This window comes from Podarcis tiliguerta (assembly GCF_965153285.1).
Source record: "Podarcis tiliguerta genome assembly, chromosome: 5".
Classification (NCBI taxonomy): domain Eukaryota; kingdom Metazoa; phylum Chordata; class Lepidosauria; order Squamata; family Lacertidae; genus Podarcis; species Podarcis tiliguerta.
Window position 1 is genome coordinate 10,820,439 of NC_139538.1, and position 23,464 is coordinate 10,843,902.

The 23,464-nt window shown below is 44.8% G+C and overlaps 2 protein-coding genes across 6 annotated transcripts; one reads left to right on the forward strand and one right to left on the reverse strand.

Moving 5' to 3' along the window:
* Positions 1-5,931: 5,931 nt before the first annotated feature.
* Positions 5,932-16,545, reverse strand: ZNF639 (zinc finger protein 639). Of its 5 annotated transcripts, XM_083442326.1 has the most exons (5): positions 16,000-16,423; positions 14,770-14,836; positions 8,682-8,750; positions 7,843-7,950; positions 5,932-7,638 (listed from the first exon to the last, which is right to left on the reverse strand). In XM_083442326.1, exons 3-5 carry the CDS (start codon positions 8,737-8,739, stop codon positions 6,488-6,490), a joined length of 1,317 nt encoding a protein of 438 aa, XP_083298452.1. In that variant the 5' UTR covers positions 8,740-8,750; positions 14,770-14,836; positions 16,000-16,423; the 3' UTR covers positions 5,932-6,487. The 5 variants fall into 5 exon arrangements, with proteins under 5 accessions (XP_083298452.1, XP_083298448.1, XP_083298450.1 ...); XM_083442322.1 differs by lacking the exon at positions 14,770-14,836 and having other exon boundaries at positions 16,414-16,545; XM_083442324.1 differs by lacking the exon at positions 14,770-14,836 and having other exon boundaries at positions 16,386-16,485.
* A 1,916-nt stretch (positions 16,546-18,461) lies between these two features.
* On the forward strand, positions 18,462-22,840 carry LOC310678417 (uncharacterized protein). Its single transcript, XM_083442371.1, has 2 exons — positions 18,462-19,734; positions 22,772-22,840. The coding sequence occupies exon 1, from the start codon at positions 18,539-18,541 to the stop codon at positions 19,697-19,699; it is 1,161 nt and encodes a 386-aa protein (XP_083298497.1). The 5' UTR covers positions 18,462-18,538; the 3' UTR covers positions 19,700-19,734; positions 22,772-22,840.
* The last annotated feature ends 624 nt before the right edge of the window (positions 22,841-23,464 follow it).

Below are 23,464 nucleotides of genomic sequence, written 5' to 3' on the forward strand. Positions count from 1 at the left end.
GTTTGGAATTCAAGGACTTGATGTTGGGGAAGGGTCTGCAAGAATCTGGAAGCTTGTGGGGTTTTTTTCTGATTTTTTCTGATTTATTGGGACCATTGGGGCAAACTGCCTTTTTTTAAAAAAAAAAAATTGTCTGGCTTTGGATTTCTGAGTGGAGGGTGGCTGGGGGGTTCAGGGAATTGTTGAGAAGGGGTTTGCAAGAATCTGGAAGTTTGTGGGGGCGTTTTCTGATTTTTTATGATTTTTTGGGACCACTGGGACCATTGGGGCAAACTGCCTTTTAATTTTTTTTTTTTCTGGCTTTGGATTTCTGTGTGGTGGGTGGCTGGGGGTGGGTTCAGGGAATTGTTGATAAGGGGTTTGCAGGAATCTGGAAGTTTGTGGGGGGGTTTCTGATTTTTTATGATTTTTTGGGACCATTGGGGCAAACTGCCTTAAAAAAAAAAATTCTGGCTTTGGATTTCTGTGTGGTGGGTGGCTGGGGGTGGGTTCAGGGAATTGTTGATAAGGGGTTTGCAGGAATCTGGAAGTTTGTGGGGGGGGGTTCTGTTTTTTTCTGACTTTTTGGGACCATTGGGGCAAACTGCCATTTTTTTTAAAAAAAAAAATCTGGGTTTTGATTTCTGTGTGGTGGGTGGCTGGGGGGTGGTTCAGGGAATTGTTGAGAAGGGGTTTGCAGGAATCCGGAAGCTTCTGCGGGTTTTTCTGCATTTTTCTGATTTGCTGTGACCATTGGGGCAAACTGCCATTTTTTTTAAAAAAAAAATTGTCTGGCTTTTGATTTCTGTGTGGTGGGTGGCTGGAGGGTGGTTCAGGGAATTGTTGAGAAGGGGTTTGCAGGAATCTGGAAGCTTTTGCGGGGTTTTCTGCATTTTTCTGATTTGCTGTGACCATTGGGGAAAACTGCCTTTTTAAAAAAAAAAAAAATTCTGGGTTTTGATTTCTGAGTGGAGGGTGGCTGGGGGGGCGGGTCAGGGAATTGTTTTCTGGGAGGTTTGGTGCTTTTGAATTTTTTGGATGTGAAGCACTGATTTTCTCTTTTTTGGGTTTGCGAAAGTAGGAGCTGTGCTGCCATGGGGCCCAAGAAGGCTGCACAGGAGCAGGCCTCGCTGGAAGAGGAGGAAGCAACTGAGGAATGGCTGTCCTGCAAAGAACTGAGGGACATTTGTCACAAGTGGAAAGATGTGCAGGCTTTTGCAGAGTGGCACCACCATGACAAGGACCTGACCCGTGACCTTGCGAACAGTTTTGACACGAGGGTCATGTCATCTTTCAGGCAGGTCCTGAAAAGGCGGATGAAACAGCAGACCATGGACAGGTTCTTCACCAAGAAGCAAAGAGTAGAAGAGGAACCTTCTTCAAGTTGTCCCCCCGAGTCTTAGAAAATGCTTTTCTGCCATGTTTACAAAGTTAAGTTATTGTTCCTTCAATTTTTGAAATGCTCTTTACAGTATGTGTGACTTTAAAGAGCACTTAATAAACTGTTCTTGTACCAAATTTGGCTTTGTTTGGACTTTTTTTGACCATAAAGGTAAAGGTAAAGGTACCCCTGCCCGTACGGGCCAGTCTTGACAGACTCTAGGGTTGTGCGCCCATCTCACTCAAAGAGGCCGAGGGCCAGTGCTGTCCGAAGACACTTCCGGGTCACGTGGCCAGCATGACATCGCTGCTCTGGTGAGCCAGAGCCGCACACGGAAACACAGTTTACCTTCCCGCTAGTAAGCGGTCCCTATTTATCTACTTGCACCCAAGAGTGCTTTCGAACTGCTAGGTTGGCAGGCGCTAGGACCGAACAACGGGAGCGCACCCTGCCGCGGGGATTCGAACCGCCGACCTTTCGATCGGCAAGCCCTAGGCGCTGAGGCTATAGCCCACAGCGCCACCCGCGTCCCATTTTTTGACCATAGGAACGCATTAATTGATTTTCAATGCATTCCTATGGGAAACCGTGCTTTGCAAGATGAAAAATTCGCTAGACAAAAAAACTCGCAGAACGAAATAATTTCGTCTTGCGGGGCACCACTGTATGGTGCTGGAGGAGACTCTTGAGAGTCCCACGGACTGCAAGAACAACAAACCTATCCATTCTGAAGGAAATCAGCCCTGAGCGCTCACTGGAAGGACAGACCCTGAAGCTGAGACTCCAATACTTTGGCCACCACATGAGAAGAGAAGACTCCCTTGGAAAGACCCTGATGTTGGGAAAGATGGAGGGCACAAGGAGAAGGGGACGACAGAGGACAAGATGGTTGGACAGTGTTCTCGAAGCTACTGAAGGAAGGTGAGGACAGGTGACCTCACCTAGGCCCGAAGTCACCCCCCACCAAAGCAGGCTCAAAGCTTCTCAAAACTTTTCAAAATCATTTTCTCAGCAGCTAAGCATCAGAAACATTCCGCTTTGCTGTAACAAAGGTAGAGAACAGTCCATTGTTTCTCAGGCCTTTCTCATGCCTTCTGGCCTTGCTAAAGAACCACATTGCAACTTGCTTTCTGTCCAGGAGCCATGCCAGAACAAGAGATTGAAACATATCTGAACACTCTGAAACCCCTTTCCTGGGAAGGGTGCCAAGAGTTCCAATAGTCCCAAGACAGCTTTCTGTTCATGCTCAGAGGACTCCTGGGGGAGGAGAAAGGAGGAGGGAACTGGAAAGGGGTATATATGCTTGTGCACATGACTGTGAACTTCGTGCATACGTTTTGTGACTTATCACACTTGCTCCTTCTACCAGTTCATGGATGGTAGAAATAAAAGCCTTTTCTCCGAAACTATTCCTTGAGTGTCTGTTGACTCCCACCTCCCTTTCCCAGGCGCAATATTTTTCCCACCCGAGGGCAAAGCCTCATAAGGCTACACTACCAGCATGAGTTTGACCAAACTGCGGGAGGCAGTGGAAGATAGAAGTGCCTGGCGTGCTCTGGTCCATGGGGTCATGAAGAGTCGGACACGGCTAAACGACTGAACAGAGATTCCCCTCCAAAACACACTCATGCAATCATAGAATTGTAGAGTTGGAAGAGACCATGAGGGTCATCTGGTCCAACCCCCTGCAATGCAGGAATCTTTTGCCCAATGCGGTGCTTGAACCCATTACCCTGAGATTAAAAGGGTATAGGCTTGTGCCTGTGAATAGACTTGTGCCTGTTTGCTCAGCAGTAAAACAACAAGAGTCTTCAGGAGCCTTAATGACTTAGTAAATTTATTATGCCACATGCTGGTGGAACTTATAGTCCAAATAATTTGGAGGGCACCATGCTGGCGACAGCTGCCCTAAGGCTGCAGTCCTCTATGCACACTTAACCTGAGAGTAAGTCCCTTGAACTCAACAGGACTTCCTTCTGAGCAGACTAAGATGGCAGTTAGCCACTACTCTACACTAGATTAGGTGCTTAACAGTGCAATGCCAGAAGTTAAGTCCTTCAGAGTTTGATGGGACTTACTCCCAGGTTAATGGTGTATAGGGTTGCAGCCTAGCAATCTGCGTTCTTCAAGGGCCTCTCCATTGCTTAGCCTTTAAAAAAATGTTGCAGCAAAGACCCAATAAATGTGAAATGTGAACTATTTGGAGCATTTGTACCCTGCTCTTCAGCTTCCTGAGTGGTTCACATACGATCAAAAGAAGACAGTCCCCGCCTGCAGGGTTATGATATAAGAAAAACATGGCACGTGAAGGAAAAAGGATACAAAGGGAAGAATCAAACCCAGGCACTAAGTTGCTCTTATTAAGGACCAGCTGGCTCAATTCCTGGGGCACAAAGTGCCTGATCAAGCTGATCTTTCAGCTAATGCGAGTGAGCTGTGTTTTCCATCTTCCCCACTGAACTTCCCTGTTCAGGGAAGTTTTTAATGTGTGATTTTAGTATTTTTGGTTTCTATGGAAGCCGCCCAGAGTGGCTGGGAAAACCCAGCCAGATGGGCGGGGTACAAATAACAAATTATTATTATGATATAAGCAGTCTGATGGAATGGCTGCTCCCAGGTCAGGAAAGGAAGAAGAGGGCTGACAGGCATTATAACCTAAACACTACTGTAAACATTGACTCCCAAGTAAGTCCCATTGTGCTCAATGGAATTTCCTTCTGCATAGGCATGCATAGCTTTGCACTACTAGAATACCAAGCAGCAGAGCAGAATAGTTTCTGCCCAGTGGCAAACTGTGCCACATGGAAGCTTGCTAGACTACCAGAGCTGTTGGTACAATAGCGTAGTGGATATAATTTTATAGATTATAGCTTGGGTATATAAAACATTTATAGGTCACATAATAAACCTGAATAATTTAAGAAGATAGAAATTAACAGCAACTCCCATGGTGATACATGCTGTTAGAAACTGAAATCTGAAAGCTAGAAGCTAAATGGACCTTAAACCTAGGTTATGGATGCAACAATGGAATGTCATGGAAGAATACAAAGCTGGAAATGAATGAACTGCAGCTGATATATGTTTGTTTTTCACATGGTATAGTCCTTCTACCTACGCCCTAATATTCTCAAGAGGGTCTCTTCTCCAGTCTTCAGAGTACCTGGAAGTGGGGAGGCAGAAAAAGGTCCTTTCATTCCACTCTGCAGTTTTAATCTGAAATCTTAGGTGCAGTACTGCGTCCAGAGAACAGAAACTGCTCGCGCTAATGAAATTCCCTGTCACAAAACGCACCTAGAACAACGGGAGTTTCGAACACTGGATACATGGTGCTTTCATCAGTCTTATCACAGTAGGTCCAGAATTCAAAGAGCTACATTGCACTTTAATAGTCCATGGTCCCAGAGCACTTCCTCAAGCAGCAGGAAACACTTTTTCTGCTTCTAGAAAGCAATTCTATTGAGAATTTAATTTTTTTCAACCCTCTTAACTAACCCCCCCATGTGCATATATATCTACTTTTCATATACACAGCACCCTTTTTGAAGCATGCATAATTTCACTTCCCCAAGATCAGTGTGGAAGACCCCCTACATCAGGGTTTCTCAAAGGATATGGCAGGAGAGGATGGCAAGTGTGGTGGGAAGATTCAGGGACAATCGAAGAAACAATCAAATCATTAACACAATTAAATTGTTATTTTTTTGCTATCTACTTTTACACTTGCATTATTTGCTGGTTTCATTTGCTACTGGGATGGCTTTTAAGATGGTTGTTTTAGGTTGCATCCAACATTAGTCAAACTCAGTACACTCGTTGAAGGTCTTCACTAATGTCCATTAATTTTAATGGGTCTACTCAGAGCAGAATTCATTTTTACAGTCCCTTTTACCATGTTATTTATAGAGGCTTTCGGACAGCCTGTAGTTGTCTATTGGGTCGTATTTAAATTAGTGCTAAGGAGATTGTTCCATCAGTGCAAATCTTTCTACCTGCCCCACAGAACAACTTCCCCTCCACCACACTGTACTGGGGCTTACATAATATTTATCTGCAAGTGGCATGGATCAGGTTTTCCACAGAAAAATAAAGCACTGGAAAATCTGCTATCCCACACCACTGGTACGAGACACACTCAGCCATATGTGTATGACTCTCACTTGGGAGTGATGGTAGCAGAACAAGGAGATGAAACATGAAAGTGGCAAATGGAGGACTTGCGTAGAAGCTGTTTTTCCAACTTACTGACATCGACATAGTTTCCAAAACAAGAGCAAACTTTCAAGTCAGCTCTCAACTTCAGTACTTCTACATTTTCTCCTGATCTCAATGTGAGACCACTTTGGTTCAAACACAGATATTGCCACTTAATGCCTATACTGTTATGAGCAGATCCCCCTCTAGATATAGGTATATATTCATGCTATCACCTTAAATCTTCCCCTTGCCAGATTTTAAGTGACAGTTTTTCAATCATATAAATATTCTCTGCTCACAAAGCGGAACTTTTCGTGGCGTCCTGCACGAATCTACCTGCCACTTGATGATAATAGTACGGAACACAAATGACATACACATATCTGAGTATTTATTTTTGTCCCCCCCCCCCATAGGTACAAAACAACTTTATACTATGTTATCTTCATACACCAACTGCACATGCTATTATGCATTAACAGGTTCACTGACACACACAACTTCCCCCTCCCACCCCAACTCAACAGCTGTTTTCACTGATGTGCTTATTTTCTACCTGCAGAAATCTTGGTCAGGAAACCCAAAAACAGAGACGAAGTCATTGATTGCACTGCTTGAAACTTCACCAAACATTTCTTGAACAATCTGCATAGTGTGTGTAAAGAAAGCTGGTGGGTTGGGTCTGCAGCCAGCTCACCCTACAGGGCTGCGAGTTCAAAGCCCTGCTTTCCATTAGAGCCAGGATTTATTATTGAACACAAGTAGGGCTACATCACAAGTAGGCCTCTGCCTATAGTGATTCTTTCCTAGTGACATAAGGAGTAGATTCATTTGAAGTTCATTCAAGGATAGCATATGTGGAAAACATGTTTAAATTCTAATATTCTGAGCTAGATTCTGACACAGGGACACACACAACAACAACAACAATCAAGCAATTTCATGAACTTGAAGATGGCTTAAAAGGTCTTTTTCATTTCCAAATCTCATCAAGCAATCAGTGCACTTGTGAGGCAATTCAGCCGAATGCCTGAAGTCCAAGTGAATTTTGAGGTCTCCAATCTGCCCTGTCGAATATTCACAATATTGACACAAATAAATCCCTTCCGACATGTGAGTGTTCAAATGTTTGCAATATTCTAGCATGCCTGAAAAGCCCTTCCCGCAGTCATCACAAACATGGGGGAATATTTTGGTGTGCTCAATTGCCACATGCCGGTTGACATTGGTATGAAGCCTGCTGCGGAAGCCACATACTTGGCACACAAAGAAGTTCTTGCATTTGTCAAAGCTGATTTTGTTGACCAGGCTGTACTGGCCTTGCTGCTGCCTGCTGTGGTAGCTGTCGCTCAGCTCAATCAGCCGGCCTGCATGCTCATTCACCACATGGCTGTGCAAGTCCTCGGGGTCACTCGTCTCATGCTCACAAAACTGGCACAGGTACTGTTCATCACAGCTGTGCTCCTGGAAATGGAGGTACAGCTCACTGCTGGAGGAGAACTGGACGTCGCACTGCTCACACCAGTAAAGGTGGTCGCTGAAGTGTGTGTCTGCTATATGCTGGCTCAAGTTTTCAAACATTACTGTTTTGTAGTCACAGTATTTGCAAATGTAGGGATCTTCCTCGTGGATTTTTAAGTGTTCAATAAGCACTTTTTTAGAGGAGAACGTTTCTTTACATACCCGGCAGATGTTGCCCTCAGGACATGCCTTGTGCTTCAGGACAAGATGCTGCTTCAAATCTGAAAAATACTTGCTGTTAAATGCGCAGCGCTCACATTTGTATAAGCCACTGCTGTTGGCCCGTAAGAGAGGCCATTTTGGCTGAATGGTGACATTCAAGGGAGGGTTTTTCTCAAGCACTTTGCAGCTTTCAACTGGGATTTCCTCCGTTTCCTCCGCTTCAAGCTTCTCCGGGGAAATAGTTTGAGTTTCTATGTCATGAACTTCAACAGCCTGGACTTCAGTAGTAGAAATTTCTACAGTCTGAATATCCAGTGGTTTCTCCTCTTCAGTTAAGCTGTCATTGAAGATAGGAGACTCACATGTGTCTTTAAAAATCCCATTATTGGCAGGTTTATCTGCAAAAAGGGAATAAAAGATATGCAAGATGAAAATCAGACGCGCAGGTTTTTTCTTTTGCCATTTTAATGTGACCTGACAAAAATGTATCATAGTGCAATGGACAGAAATATTAACTTTGTACTAGACCAATCCAAGTTCTACTGAGTTATGGACAAGGAGAGCACATATGTGAATTAAAAAAGCAAGATGCTAAACCTTACCTCGATTATCAGAAACCTTCAAGTCTAGCTGTTTCATAGAACACACACTGTAGCAGTGGTCAGAAAATATGCCACTATTGTCTATGTATTTTGGGACGCCTGAAGAATCTAGACAGTTAGAAAGAAAGGCAAGCATTAGCTCGACACGCTTTTTTTTTGCTGCTTTCTGATGCAATGTACAGAAACTACAACTTATATCCTTTGCACCGATGACCAATGCTGAAAAATTCCCTGCAGTAAATAAATTAACAAAGTTAACAAAGGAATCCAGAAATACTGTAAATTGATGGTATTTCAGTGGCAGTTATGGCTTTATAGGACGGAGGGCTCTGACTCCCCCTCAATCCCATCACCTTGCCTTTTCTCAGAATAGCCTAGATAATAAATTATTATTTAGCATATTTCTCTTAGAAGCAACAATGCTAACAGAGCATACATAAATCCTTTTGCTCCTTGTTTGATACTACGGTGACAGCAGTGATGCTACTTCAGACACCAATGAGAATTACTGTGTGATGTACACAACACTATAGTTCCTGGACAAACTTCTATTTCAGTCATACTGTAATCGAGAACCATAAAGGTTTGCCGCTTTTATACTGAACGTACATTATAACTACATATATTATATGCAAAAGACATGTTTTGCAGATTCAATAAACTGGTACATTTTAAACAGGAATAGGGAAAGATATATGTCCTAGTTGATGCTTAGTTTTGAAAAATAAACTACTGTTTACCCACCCATTTCAAAATGTATCTTGTGACTGTTTACCAGCTTTGTTCACAAGATAACTAATAGCTTTCTGTAAATGAAATAGGTAAACTTATTGATCTACCTGAATAGCGTGAGGGGTGTAGAGTCTTCCTTTTCCTCTTCTTTGGATGTTCATTCATTTTGCTTCAGTCTAAACAAAGTGAAAGAAAAAAGAAAAGAAAGAAAAATGATAAACTTGTTGAAGCTCCTTTACACTGTTAGATGGGAAGATATATATGCAGACCACAAGTCAATAATTTAACCACCCTTGCTGTGCATCAACGTGATCAGCAAGATGATTTTTGCCGAGTCTTAAGGCTCTAAGTAACAAATCATTCCACAAACTAGAGATTGTGTGTCACTGGAAGACTTCTGACTCCTGTCAGTCACAACAGGATTTTTCAGGGTAAAAGGCCCATCTATTTAGATTAGCTTGTGCTGGTTTGTGTTAGATTGCTGCAATTAATTCTTTAATGTAATTTATCTGCACTGTTGGGTATTCCTTGTTGCATGCCTTTATTATATGTAGGTGCCCAAATTGGGCATTAGTATAGTTTTATCCACAAGTTGCACAAGCAAGGCAACTTGAATAACTAATCTTTCTCTTCTCTTCCTCCCTTGAAAAAACACTCTTCATAGGGTTGGGTCCCGCTCCTGAACCGTGTGGGCTGTGCTGCACACAACTGCAGTGTGAGGGGGGAAATTGCCTGAAACCAGACTGAGAGATCTTGGGCCAGCAGCACTTGTGCTATTTGAAAACACTGGGGAGGATACTATCTATGGATCAAAGTCAGAAGAACAACAGGGGAACATAAATATGAATCCACTGTGGCTGCTTTGCTGTTGAAGGATTTCCTTTCTCAGGAACCAACACATTTTGCCTAGTTTTGTAGCTAGTCAAAATGCATGTTTGTCATTGCATGTTCCTGAAGGAAAAGAAATGAAACTTTCATTGCAACGTCAAACAATTTTAATCTCACCTTTGGAATCGAAAGTGATATGATTGGACAGAAAAAGATGAGGCAGTTCTCTCACCATTTCAGCCTTTGATAAACTGCTGAATGACATTTTACAACCAAGGGTCTATTCTTGTGTTATTTTCAAACTGGACTTAATTAGATATTAAATATGTTCCTCTCTGGGTTTACATAATAAAATGTGAGGAAAAGAACTGGGTCTTCCAAATTACTAGACGGACTCTTCATTAGAAGCTGAAGAACTGTCAACTACACAACTTCTTACAACAGAGGAAACATCTGAAGGAAGAAATAAATCAAGCATCAAAAGAAACCTAATCAGATTAGAGTAACTATGCAAAGCACAAACTATTCTTATGATCTGTTTGTAAATTACCTTGAGACACATGTGGGAGGAGACGAATGAATTAATTAACAACAATTTGAGGACTAGGATCTCCTTGCTTTGAAATATTAATCAGTCACATAGGCAGAGATTTAAAGAAGTGGTGCTCTCTTGTATAATACACACCAGGAGTGGGTAACCTCTGGCCTTTCAGATACACTTATACCTCACGTTGCATCTGCTTCGTGTTGCGTCTTTTCGCGTTACGTCCCACGGCAACCAAGAAGTACCGGAACAGGTTACTTCCGGGTTTTGCTGCTCACGCCTGCGCAGAAGTGCTAAATTGCGGCATAAGCGCCAAATTACGCTGCACGCCTGCGCAGACACAGCACTTCGAGTTGCAGGCATATCACGTTATGGATGGGTCTCTAGAACGGATCCCGTCCGTAACACGAGGTATCATTGTATTGCACTCGAAATTCTCATCAGCCCCAACCAGCACAGTTGATTGTCCAGGGTTATGGGAGTTGTAACAAAGATATGTAACAAAGGCGCCTGGAGAGCCTCCCTGGAGAAAGCATTCCACACGCGCAGGGGGGGGGGGGCGCCACAGAAAAGGGCTGTTCTCATGGTGCCATCCTCTGTGGAGGAAGCACATGAAGAAGGGCCTCAGATTGTGACTGCAGGGTTTGGGGCAGAGGAGAAGTGGTCCTTGAATTATTATGGCCCAGAGCTGTTTAACGCTATAGAAATTATAAGTCAAAGTCAGCACTTTGAATTGGGCCTGAAAAATAACCAGCAGCCACTGATTATTAACCAGCAGCCACTTCTGCACCAGCTGAAGTTTCTGAACTGTCTTCAGAAGCACCTCATGTATAACATGTTGCAGTAATCTAGCCTAGTGGTTACCAGAGCATAAATGACAGAAGTTAGGCTATCCCAGACCAGATAGGGGCACAGCTGGGCCACAGAGGCTACCTGAGCCTCAAGCAACAGCAACGGATCCAGAAGCACCCCTAAGCTGTGGACTTGCTCCTTCAGAGGAAGCGAACCACATCAATAGCAAGCCATTTCCCATCCATCTGATCCAGAGAACACCCTAACAGTGCCTCAGTCTTATCTGGATTGAGCTTCCGTTTATTGGCTCTCATCCAGTCCATTACTACTACTACTAATAATAATAATAATTTATTATTTATACCCCGCCCATCTGGCTGGGTTTCCCCAGCCACTCTGGGCGGCTTCCAAAAGAATATTAAAATACTGTAATACATCAAACATTAAAAGCTTCCCTAAACAGGGCTGCCTTCAGATGTCTTCTAAAAGTCTGGTAGTTGTTGTTCTCTTTGACATCTGGTGGGAGGGCGTTCCACAGGGAGGGCGCCACTACCGAGAAGGCCCTTACGGAGGCAAGACATCAGTTCAGTACATTCACTGCCACACCTGCAGATGTAAAGGAGAATCAGAGCTGTGTCTCAGCAGCATATTGCTGACAATATGCTCCAAAACTCTAGATGATCTCACTTAGTGATTTCATGCAGATGTTAAACAGCATGGGAAATAAAATCAAACCCTGAGAAACCCCACAATGAAGGCATCATGGGGCAGAAGAGCACTCCTGCAGCATCACCCTCTGGGAACGACCATCCAAGTAGGACAGGAACCACTGCAAAGCGGTGCCACCCACCCCTAACTTGGACAACTACTCCAGAAAGATACCATGGTCAATGGTATCAAAAGCCACTGAGAAGCAGGGGAGAATTAACAAGGGCACACTTCCCCTGTTTTTCCTGACATAGGTCAGTTTTAAATCAGTTTCCTAGAAACTGAGTTTCTCTGAAGCTGATCATCCTTACAGCAGAAAAAAATGCATTTCACATTCCCAATTCACAAATGAGAAATGTTACCAGGGCACTTTGTGAATGGGTGTAAGTTCGCTGGAGAACAACTTCAACAGCAGCTGAGCACAACATAGTTCACAAAAAGAGCCAAGAGTCAAATTAGGATATTCTCGAAAATGGAAGTATTTTCAACAGGGAATTTCTGTTCAATCACAGAGATTATCTCTTATGTGACATGCAAGCTGGTATTGTATAGTAACTAGGAGATCAAGTGATTCACAAAGTGCCTGTTTTAAATATCACCCCTGCCAATATGTCACTAGGTGGTCTGAGGGAAGTCAGTAGTAGTAGGATTTTCCAATTACTAATCCTGCTCTTGACTTTACCATGCCTGAAGTCCTAAATAACCAAGTGTGCACTATTCAACATTTTTAAAAATTGAAAACAGAAAGCGTATCTTGATGTGTCTAACTGCAGTAACTCTTAAGCCAATGTAGTCAATAATATGTATGTTATGAAATGTGGGATTGCTGCCACCCAAAGTATTGTTCCCTGAACTACTGCTATAATCATATTCACATTAGTCATTAGCATAAGGCATTAATCTAGGGGAGAACTAGAACTAGACAAAATTAATTTGGGGATTAAGTTTGAAAACTCGTGTTGCTGTAGAGATATGCAATATTTACACCTGCACTGGCTCCTCACCAATTGACAATGCTGACACAGTGCAGCACTGGATCAGCAAAAGGGGTGGGTGGGTTGTAGCATGTACATCTGGATTGCAATGCTCACTAGGGGCTGTCCCTGGAGAAAAACAACCTACATATTCCTGGATCTTTCCCAATATACTCAATGTACTCTGAAACTGCTTATAAACACAGGCTTCCTGATCAAGTACTAGTTGACCCATATGGCCTCATGCACCATTCCAGCTCAAATGTCTGACCTTTGGCTGACTGGAATAATTTCCGTGAGACAATAGAGTTGCGAGAGTGTTGCCTCTGGCGAACCCAGAAATAACCAGTCAGCTGGAGATTATTCACTTGAAAGCAAGGGATGCATTCTGGAGCACAGCATCTCTGCAAGAGCTCTCTGTCCTGTTGCCTAGAGAGACATGAAGGAGAGTGTTCTTCAAAAGGGTCCTAGGTCACCAAGTTCAGGGATCTGAGCCTACCGCAAGAGTTAGGCCAAGACTCCTTTATCCCACAATCTGAATTTCAGAAAAGTCAGTTTTATCTTTAAAAGCACAAGTTTTCATCACAGAGCAACAGTCATTGTTGAGAAGATAAATTTGAAACTATGTAAGCAGTATGTGAAAATGGGCAAATCTTTGTACTCTGGCTGTCTTTCCATTCCTTCCAGCTTGTACCTCTCCTACGACTTCAATAGCACTCAATTAAAATACCGATTTAAGAATAATGTGTGCCAACCAAATAGGTCTATGCAAAAGATTTTTCATCTGCTTAATGGCTGACTGAACTTGGATTTCATGCCCCACTCCTTGAACAGTAGGTTGTAAGGACATGTTGATCACATGAAATACATACTCATAAATGCCACTACCGAATTATTTAAATTAGAGCAAGCCACCATTTTAATATCTTGTGAACTTTTTTTTTTAGAAATCTGTTGAAAATTTAATGGCAAGACGCACACACACACACACCAGACAAGTAGTGAATCAGTCAAGTGAAAAAATATTTTGCTTTTCCTGATCTTTCTTTTGCATTTGTTGTTAAGAATATTATGTTTAAATCCAAAAAGGAGTTTAATTCATATAACTGTAGTGTTGGCAGGGACCCCAAGGATCATCTAGTCCAAACTATGGTTTAGCTCAGTGCAGCAGTGAAACAACTGGGGAGGAGTGGCTCTTCTCTCTGGGAGCTCATGCATTCATATTAAGCCATGGCTTGACTTAGTCTGATGTGTGAACCAGACCTAAAAATGACAGAGCACCAGTATTTAAAAAGAATGGGAATGAGATTGATTGTATGAGAAATATAAACAATTAAGAAAACAGAAAATAAGAACAGCACTTGCTCCTGAGGATTGGAATTTTAGTTTCTTTCCCAAAACAGATATATTTCTATATGCTATACAGTGGTATGTCGGGTTAAGAACTTAATTCGTTCTGGAGCTCTGTTCTTAACCTGAAACTGTTCTTAACCTGAGATACCACTTTAGCTAATGGGGCCTCCTGCCACCGCTGTGCGATTTCTGTTCTCATCCTGAAGCAAAGTTCTTAACTCAAGGTACTATTTCTGGGTTAGCGGAGTCTGTAACCTGAAGCGTCTGTAACCTGAAGCGTCTGTAACCAGAGGTACCACTGTATTTCAATGGAACTTGTAAAAGTGACTGACAGTTTTCCCTCCCATTTGCCAAAAGCTCCCTCTCAGTGGAAGGGAGCAGTTTTGGAGGATATGTGACTATTGCCCTCCCTATCAATCAGCGTTAGAAACTGAGATACGAAAACTAGGCGCTAAATGGCACCTTAAACCCAGGTTATGGGAGCAACAACAGAATGTCTAGGCACACTTTTTAGTAACAAGAATACAAAGCTGAAAATGAATGAACTTCAGCTAAAATATTTTGTTTGATTTCACATGGTCTAGACCTTCCCCTGCCCACCCCCCTAATATTCTCCTCCAGTCTTCAGAGAGTAGCTGGAAGTGGGGAGGCAGAAAAAGGTCATCCTTTCCTTCCACTCTACAGTTTTATTCTGAAATCCTAGGCACAGTACAGTGCCCAGAGTTCAGAAACTGCTCGTGCTAATGAAATTGCATCGCAAAATGTGCTAAAACAATGGGAGTTTCGAAAACTGCTATCGATACCTGCACATCTGGACAACACATTAAGCAGAATGAGGTTGTTAGAATCCCAGGAAATGGAATGGAGCATTCCATCTCAAATACCAGAGGGGAACTACTATTTTTAAAAAATGTTTCTCAAAATAAAAGTCTCCTGTCAAGTAAAATTTAAATCAAGGATAAGTGTTTTAGCACAGTGAACTAAATATCTACTTACAGGTAGCATTTTTTAGAAGATATAACTTTTTTTTTTTTTAAAGTGTCCATCAATCATGACTTAATATCTGAAAAGATACAGTTTTCTCCATGTCAGTACCACCTAATATGCTTTGAAGATATATATGCTGCACAAGAATCCTCCTGCAAGTTTTTCAAGGAAGCAAAAGATTCTAGAATGGGTGCGCTTTCATTATTCCAAATAAACCTATCCCAAATCCCAGAGAAGAGGTTTTCTCACATGGGATATTTCTGCCAGGAATGGGTAGAGCCCAACTGAATGCTATAGAAACCCAGCCTCGTTGAATCACCACCCCTAAAAGCAGCAAACCCCGTCCCCGCTGCTTTCAAACTACATTGTCCCTCCAGGCGCCCCATCCTACGTGTGTGTTTTTTACACGGTCGCGAGCTGCACCCGCCTCCTCACAACCCGCCTAATCGGATGCGGAAGCTCCGCTGGGGCGGTTTTCTAAGTCCGCTCTCGGGCACATAAAGTGCACAGGCATGAATTAGGATGCCTTGCGCACTGCTGCCATTTACCATTCATCGATTAACTGGGTTCCTATGCGGTTTCAAGGGGCGCGGGTGGCGCTGTGGATTAAACCACAGAGCCTAGGACTTGCCGATCAGAAGGTCGGCAGTTCGAATCCCCGCGACAGGGTGAGCTCCCGTTGCTCGGTCCCTGCTCCTGCCAACCTAGCAGTTCGAAAGCACGTCAAAGTGCAAGTAGATAAATAGGTACCACTCTGGCGGGGAGCTAAACGGCGGTTCCCTGCGCTGCTCTGGTTCGCCAGAAGCGGCTTAGTCATGCTGGCAACATGACCCGGAAGCTGTACCAATAAAGCGAGATGAGTACCACAACCCCAGAGTCTGTCATGACTGAACCTAGTGGTCAGGTGTCCCTTTACCCTTTACAGTGGTACCTCAGGTTAAGTACTTAATTCGTTCCGGAGGTCCGTTCTTAACCTGAAACTGTTCTTAACCTGAAGCACCACTTTAGCTAATGGGGCCTCCTGCTGCTGCTGTGCCGCCGGAGCCTGATTTCTGTTCTTATCCTTAAGTAAAGTTCTTAACCTGAAGCACTATTTCTGGGTTAGCAGAGTGTGTCACCTGAAGCGTATGTAACCTGAAGCGTATGTAACCCGAGGTACCACTGTATGCCGGTTTTACATAAAGACATACGTTGCTCCCTCCCTCTCTCTCCGCCCGCCCCCCATAACTGGCTACCCACCTCAGAAGGTGAGAGGCGCATTCGTAACGGGATGGAGCCTCTGACAAGAGATAATAAACGGGTCTGAACGTAACCAAGCCTGGGTCCATCCTGCAGATGATGATGATGATGATGATTATGGTGTGTGAGGAGCTAGCGAGCCTCCTATAACCCCACAAAGCTGAAGAGAATTAAGGCGCCCGAGTTGCCTCAGAGTCTGCGGCCGGGGGGGGGGGGGCGGCGCCATGGATGAGGATGATAATAATAATAATAATAATAATAATAATAATAATAATAATAATAATAGTAAATAGCGGGATTTCCTTCTTCCCTTCTCCCCCTTCCACTGGCAGGACGACGTTTGGGAAAAAAAGGAGGCCGAACCTTCCTTCCCTCCCCACACCTACCTCACGCCTTCCCCGCCACAGGACTCACCTTGAGCAGCAGGCCGCAAGCGGCGCCTCACACACGCGACGCCGCCGCCGCAACGGAAGATGGGGAGGGGAGGGAGGAGAGGAGCGCGCGCACGCCGTGTTGCCCCGCCCCCGACGCAGCTGGGCGCATGCGGGCGTCGACGCCGCGCCTCCCCGAACCCTGAGGGCCTCGCGGTAAGACCGGCCGATCTAACACACCCAGGAAGGGAGGTGTGTCCTAGGATGCCGGGGGTTAGTGGGGCTCCGCCTCTGTGTCGACAGCAACTCTTTGCAGGTGAAAAGAGGCGCGCTTGCATCAAGAGGCGGGAGGGTTTTTGCGTTTCTCTTAAATTCAGATTTTTTTTTTTTAAAAAAAAAAATTCCTCACCCCAGCTGCGGTCCGAAGTGGTACAGTCCATTCTAGGCACCTGCCGGGACTCTCGCCGCCTCATTCTGATAAATGTGGGAAAGCGAGGGTGACGTCTCTTGCCCCCATCTTCACACCTTTATGCGAACTCGCCTATACGCTTTCATTTTCAGCACGCGGGGTTAACTGTGATATTTAATCGCATTCGTTTTAAGCATTTAACTGTTTTGTTCCTGTTTTGCCCACGTGCGGAAAATGAAAAGGTATGAGCGAGTTCTGTATAGCTATATTGAAATACTTTATTGTCACTTGTACAACTTGTATACAGTGAGATTACAGGAGCACCCTCCACTCTATAAATAAACTACATAGTTTTAATTTTATTAATGTTTACTTATTTAAATGATGCTTATTTTAAGGTTTTTTTAATCTGATGAGAAGTGCAAATATGTTCCAGTATTGCTGTTTTATCCAATCAGTGTATTTATATATTTTTAAAAAAGTGACTGACAACATGCCTGAGCACCTGTATGTTTGCATTTTCCTGTACTATGTTGCACCAACGTGTTTTGAACATATTCCACTTTTCCATAAATCAACTACTGTAATACATTACCGCTCTTCTCATACTCTGATGAGGTTCCTGTAATTTTATCATACAGGCAACGACCGTCTTGCGCTTGTCCAATATGTGTTCGACTGCACATGCGCACATCACAGCAACTTGGAAAAAGGGGCAGGGTGGAGCAGACTTATGCATGCTCTGCAAACCCGTGGGGGTAGGCGTGGTCAGGAACATAAACCCCACGCAAAATGGTTGTTGCCTATATTTAAAATTCCAGCAGTGGGAAAGCTGAAAAGCAGAGCTCACTCCATCAGCTGTGCGGTGACAGACTTCCCTCAAGCCTTCTCTCCCCTCAACTGTTACCTGGGGGCAGCCGTTCCATCGGATTAAATGAGAGAGATAATAAGCCGGCCTCATTTCACCAGCTTTGTTGGAGATCCAGCTCCATCATGCACCTCCTGTCTTAGAACTGTGTCAGCTGGTCAATATAGGAACAACAGTATTGAAATTGGTGTCCAACTCTAGATTTTCCTCTTTCCACTTTGGCCATGTTGGACTGTAAGTCACTCTGGGAGCCTTTTTGGGCAAATGCAACCAACAAAATTTGCTATTTCCCAGGTTTGGATCATCCAGTCTTACATTGTTGGGGACCTTATCTTTCCCCCCAATTATGACAGGTTGTAATATGGGCAGCTGTCAATACATTAATGGCCATTTCTTTATCCTCTACTAGGACATCATATTTTACAGAGACGGTTTTAGGGTAGTTCGGCTGCCTGAGTGCCGTACTGCAGGGGGCACCACAACAGTGCTGTAGAATGTAGCGCAAGAGGCTGGCGATGCGAAATTTTTGTGTCCCACAGAGCACTGCTGAAATTTGAGAGCCCCAAGTCCCCCACTGTCTTTTACACAACCAACTAGAACAACCAATGGGAGTAAACACCCTGTGATTATTTTGATTTCTCCAATTATGCTGGGTCATAATTTCTTTCTTTTCAGACAGGTCCAGAAAATGCGCTGTCTGAAAACATATTTTTGAAACTATCATGCAGTTGTCTTCAAGAGATAGCAATGCGGGTGACACATGTTAATGCGCGTTGAATGAGTCAGGTCAATGTGTATTATGACACAAGGTTGCCTGAGGACTAGGCAACAAGAAAGCAGAGTTGGGAGGATCTGGGGAAATGAACAGGGGGAGGAAGGAAGCTAAGGGGAATGGAGCAGGAGGAAGGAATACAAGAGGAGGTAACAGAGCAAGAGTGGGATGCTGAGGAGAACATCAGGCAGCTGGATGGAACACTTCAGGAGCAATTCACAGAGCTGGAGGAAAGTGAACAGGAGAATATTCTAGAACAGGAAGGAGGACCACAGGAAGAGAGCACTGAGCTGGATGGAGCTATGCCGCAAGAAATCCCAGAAGAGATTGGCAGGGATCATGAGGGTGTCACAGGTATGGCTGGAGGAGCCAGGCCAAAGATCAAGGAGCAGGTTCAAGGTGGGCAGGAAGATTATATAGAGCAGCCTACAGAAGCCCCCAAAAGGAATACTGAGCAAATTAGAGCAAGCCAAGATGTATTCAGAGGGTGGACCACAGGAACCCATAGGAAGATCTTGAGGCAGGCTGGGAGATCCTGGGAAGAGATCACAGACCAAGCGGGAAGAGGGCAAGGGAAGATGGCAGAACAGGACAACCAAGGTCAAGAAGCAGGTCTAAAACTAGTCAGGGACCTCTTGGCTGTTGTTGCCAGATCTGACCTTCCCCACGAGGAAAAGCTGGAGCTGGAATTTGTGACTCTCCAGTTTATGATGGGAGGCAACGTGCACTTGCTTGGGGAGCTACAAAGCCAGGCAGTGGTGGAGACCTTCCGCCAGGAGGTGTTTGCAAAGTTCCCAATCCCAGCTTTCCATGTGACGAGCTCGGTGATCTGCTGCGACCAAGCAGCCAGCCAAAGGCCCGAGAGACCCCAGGTCCTGACTGAAAATGGCTGCTCCAGGCAACAAGAAAGGATCTACTCCCAGCTCATCTTCTTCCTGTGCAGAGCCCCTTTCTTAAAGTCGTGGGACCAACTGGATCGACTGGCCGAAATGCTGCACAAGCTGAAGAACTGCATCTACTATAACCCGGTGGCTCTGGTTGGGGTCATTGTGCAGGTGGATCCTGACCCGGGTTTGGATGCGGAACAAGAGGCCCGGGCACGGCGCTGGCTGAGGTGCTTGTTAGATGGGTTCTTCTGCTGCGACTTACTGTTAGATCAGGACGGGACAGAGCCAGAAGTTCAAGTTCAGGTGGCTGTCTATCAGTCAGGCCAGCCCGAGAGGGCTTTAGAGGTGAAGAGAGCAGCATGCCAGGCAATACGAGCAGCTCTAAAGTTCTGAATTGGCACCACAGATGAACACTCCGCTCACATCAGGTAAGGTTAAAGGAACAGAGCAACACTGACTACTAAAATGAGTTGGAATCTAGATGCAAGGGGACAGCAGAAGCAGATTCCCCATCCGCCCTCACTGGTCCAGGGCCTAGGAGATGAAGCAATTACGTGAATAGTTGCAGAGCATGTTGGAATTAATTAATTCACCAATGAGCGCAAGGCAATTGGATGGTTGCCTGACCATTACCTAGATTTCACATCCCTGAATGTTGGTTGAAGTGTATGGAACATTAGGGGAGGGGCAGCACATCTGGTGGTGAACACATCATGCTCCTTCTGGGGTAGTTTGTCCACCTTTGGCCCCCACCCTCCACTCAGCTCTCACCTGTGGTTTCTAGAAGCTGCCAGCATGCAACAGCAGCCACACCCCAGGAATGGCTTCAGCTGACCCGCTAAACCAAGTGAGGGTATCTAATGGGTCTCAACCCCTAAGTGAGTTAGGGACTTCCCCTGCATGTGAAGACAGGCTCCGGCAGATTGGCTGGATGAGATCAATAGTTGGTCCAATGGTCAAGAAGGCGGTTTCTGCTTGTGCTGTAGAGGGAAATGAGGGGCAGATGGGACTAGTCAACCTGGGAAGGGTGCCCATCTAGGAGAATCAAAACTCTTGTTCCTAAACCTCCATTGCCTTGCAGGATATCTTCAGAAGAAAAGGCTAAGGAGTAAACCCTACACAAATCCTGAGCTGAGTTCCTAAGTTAGATGGCATCTTGTACACCTCCGACAACTAAGCTGGTGCCAGACATATTGCTCTGCTTTCCTTTGGACCTCATCAGCGAGGCCAAGATGGGAGTGTTGTCATCTGGGCAGCCCAGGAGCTTCATACATGCTGCCCAGGCTTGTGTCCCAGGGAAGTCACTTCAGTGCTGCTAACACAGTGGTTTGACTTCACCCCCGGAGGCACACTCCATTGTCTCTCGAGACAGACAGGTGTCAACAATGGCAGGAGGTGTGTGTTGAAGTCAGATCGGTGTCCAGCTTTGGCAGCTAGACTTGAAGCTGCAAGGCCACTAAGAGCATCTCATAGTTGTTAAAGCTGTTCCGTGTAGCAGGCAAATATTCTGCACACATTCTTATATTGCACTTGTATCTACATACCTAGACTTGTAATACCTAGATCATAGGTGCTAGAACAATGCAAGGCCAAAGGGCTTTTTAAAACAACATGCCTCATATCGCATCACAGCAATGGCAGGAGAATCTTGCTTCTGCAGTGCCCCTTTCTATGCTGCAGTCTCATTTCGCTTTAATCCAAGGCAGTGTGTTGTGATCACCGTTTCCTGGTTTTATAAACGGGTTAATATAAGTCACAAAGTTGGCCACTTACGCATCTTCCAAGAGAGAAAACCTCACCCTACAAAAAAGAAAGAGGACATAAATCTCCATAGGCTAATTCATATTCATAGACACAAATTTAGAAACATTTATTAAAATTCAAATAGAAATACAACGCATCTCACTATAGTGACAAAGATGGTGATCAGGTGAGCTGTGGGTCTGCTCAATCTGTTGTTCAGGTGGCTGCTGTTACATGCTGACAGCTTCTAGAAGCCACAGGTGATAGGAGAGTGCAGGCTGCGGGCCAAAGGTGGGTAAACTACCCCAGAGGTAGCACAATGTGTCCTCCACCAGATGTACTACCCCTCCTTTAACCCCCTATATGTAACCATGCACATACACTGTTATTATTATTAAAATCTTAACCACCCTTCATCAAGATTCCAGGGCAGTGGTTTGAGTTTGGCCAAAAAGCAGCACAGCCATTTATTTCTCTCTTCGCTTATGCTATTTCCCCCCCTTTCAGATCATTCATATTATTCTGTAATTCCCTTTTAACTCTTCCATGGCCACACCTCTAAACCTATTCTGTTGTTCTGGCTAGCTTCCTCTGCTTCTTTCAAGTCCCACCACAAGACCGTCCTTCCAAAAAAAAGAAAGAAAAAGATCTGTAATTAAATCACTCTGGTCCATCTTTTATCTTCTATTGCCTTTTTTGTGTCCCTCAAAGTCAGGGATTGACAATGCAGCACCCACAGACATCAGGGTGCCCACCAGAACCTCCTACTGTGCGTGCAAAAGGTCTCAGTAAATATCCCCTAAAAACCCACAATGCAGGAGATAGCTTGCTCTTCTGACTCAGTTCTTGTGTGCACTGGCTCAGCCGCTTCTACACACCCCACAACAGCCATTTTGTGACTGGCACCCATGGACCTTTCTCAATATTCCAGATATACCCACTGGCCCCCAACGGTTGGAACCCCCAGTTACTATAGTTGTTAAATGGCACTGCCCTCTTTTTCAAACCCGTCTCATCCACATGTCATGCTTGCAGGGCTCTTGATATAGTACCTAACAAACAGAAGACACTAAATAGATGTTGAGTCTGATTGTCATGGTGGCTAGTCCTATTGGGACTTGGCTGGAGCCAGAGGCAATGACAAGCAGAGGCAACTAATTCTAGTTTCACCCCACATCTTCCTCCCTGCTAAGGTCTACAATGGTAGGACCGAGGTTAAGGAGAAGGAAGCTGACAAGTCAGTGGTACCTCCTGGACTGGATGTAAGGAAGGCAGGCTTCAGGACTATAGTTGCCCACATGCCCCAATGGACCAGTCTCCACAGCTGCTAAATGTCAATTAACACTGGCGTAGGTGGAAATTGGAACCAAAAATGCAGCAACTCTATGCATTACAGTGGTACCTTGGGTTACAGACGCTTCAGGTTACAGATTCCGCTAACCCAGAAATAATACCTGAGATTAAGAACTTTGCTTCAGGATGAGAACAGAAATTGTGCGGTGGCAGCGCGGCAGCAGCCTGAGGCCCCATTAGCTAAAGTGGTGCTTCAGGTTAAGAACAGTTTCAGGTTAATAACGGACCTCCAGAATGAATTAAGTTCTTAACCCGAGGTACCACTGTACTATGTGACATGTAGAAATGTTTCACAATAAGCTTGTTACTTTCAGATTAATTAGCAGTCACCTACTTTAAATATTCATATTATGTTGTTTTTATTTACAGCTCTCCAGTAATACTCAGGATCTCATTCATCACTGGAACATCGTTTAAAATTCAGATTATTCCCTCCAATCTCTCGCTCTCTCTGTATTTTAATTTTGGAATTATTTACATCCAGCATTTAAATGCCTAGTAAGTTGGTTACTCTCAAGCGGTGGGGAAGCGTAATCTCTGCAACCAGCCTACCTGATATGTTACAGCCAGTTACACAAGCAAAGAGAGAAAGGAGTATCACATTTATTGCAAAGGAAGTTTTGGAAAATGTAACATATGACTCCAAATCAGAAAATAGGCAGTTTAGGGCCAGTGGCGTTGCGTGGGTTGTCAGCACCCGGGGCAAGGCAAGTAATTTGCGCCCCCCGCTGCACTGTCCCTCCCCCAGATAGTCCCTCGCTCTCTCTCCGCACCGCACCGCACGCCTGGCACCCTCCCCTCCACAGTGGGCGGCGACCCGGCGGCTCGGATCGGATTTGCACAGCCAGCACTGCAGTGAGAGAGAGTGAGTGAGCCAGGTAGGGGCAGAGAGCTGCGAGTGCGCCCCCCCAGATGTTGCGCCCGGCCCCCCCTGCACCCCCCACGCTATGCCACTGTTTAGGGCCAGACTGGATGAGGCAATGAAGCGTCGTGATTAGACCTTCCATCTCTTACTTTTTAAAAAGCAAAAGTAGCTGGGTGGGGGAGAATTCAGAGTGGGAC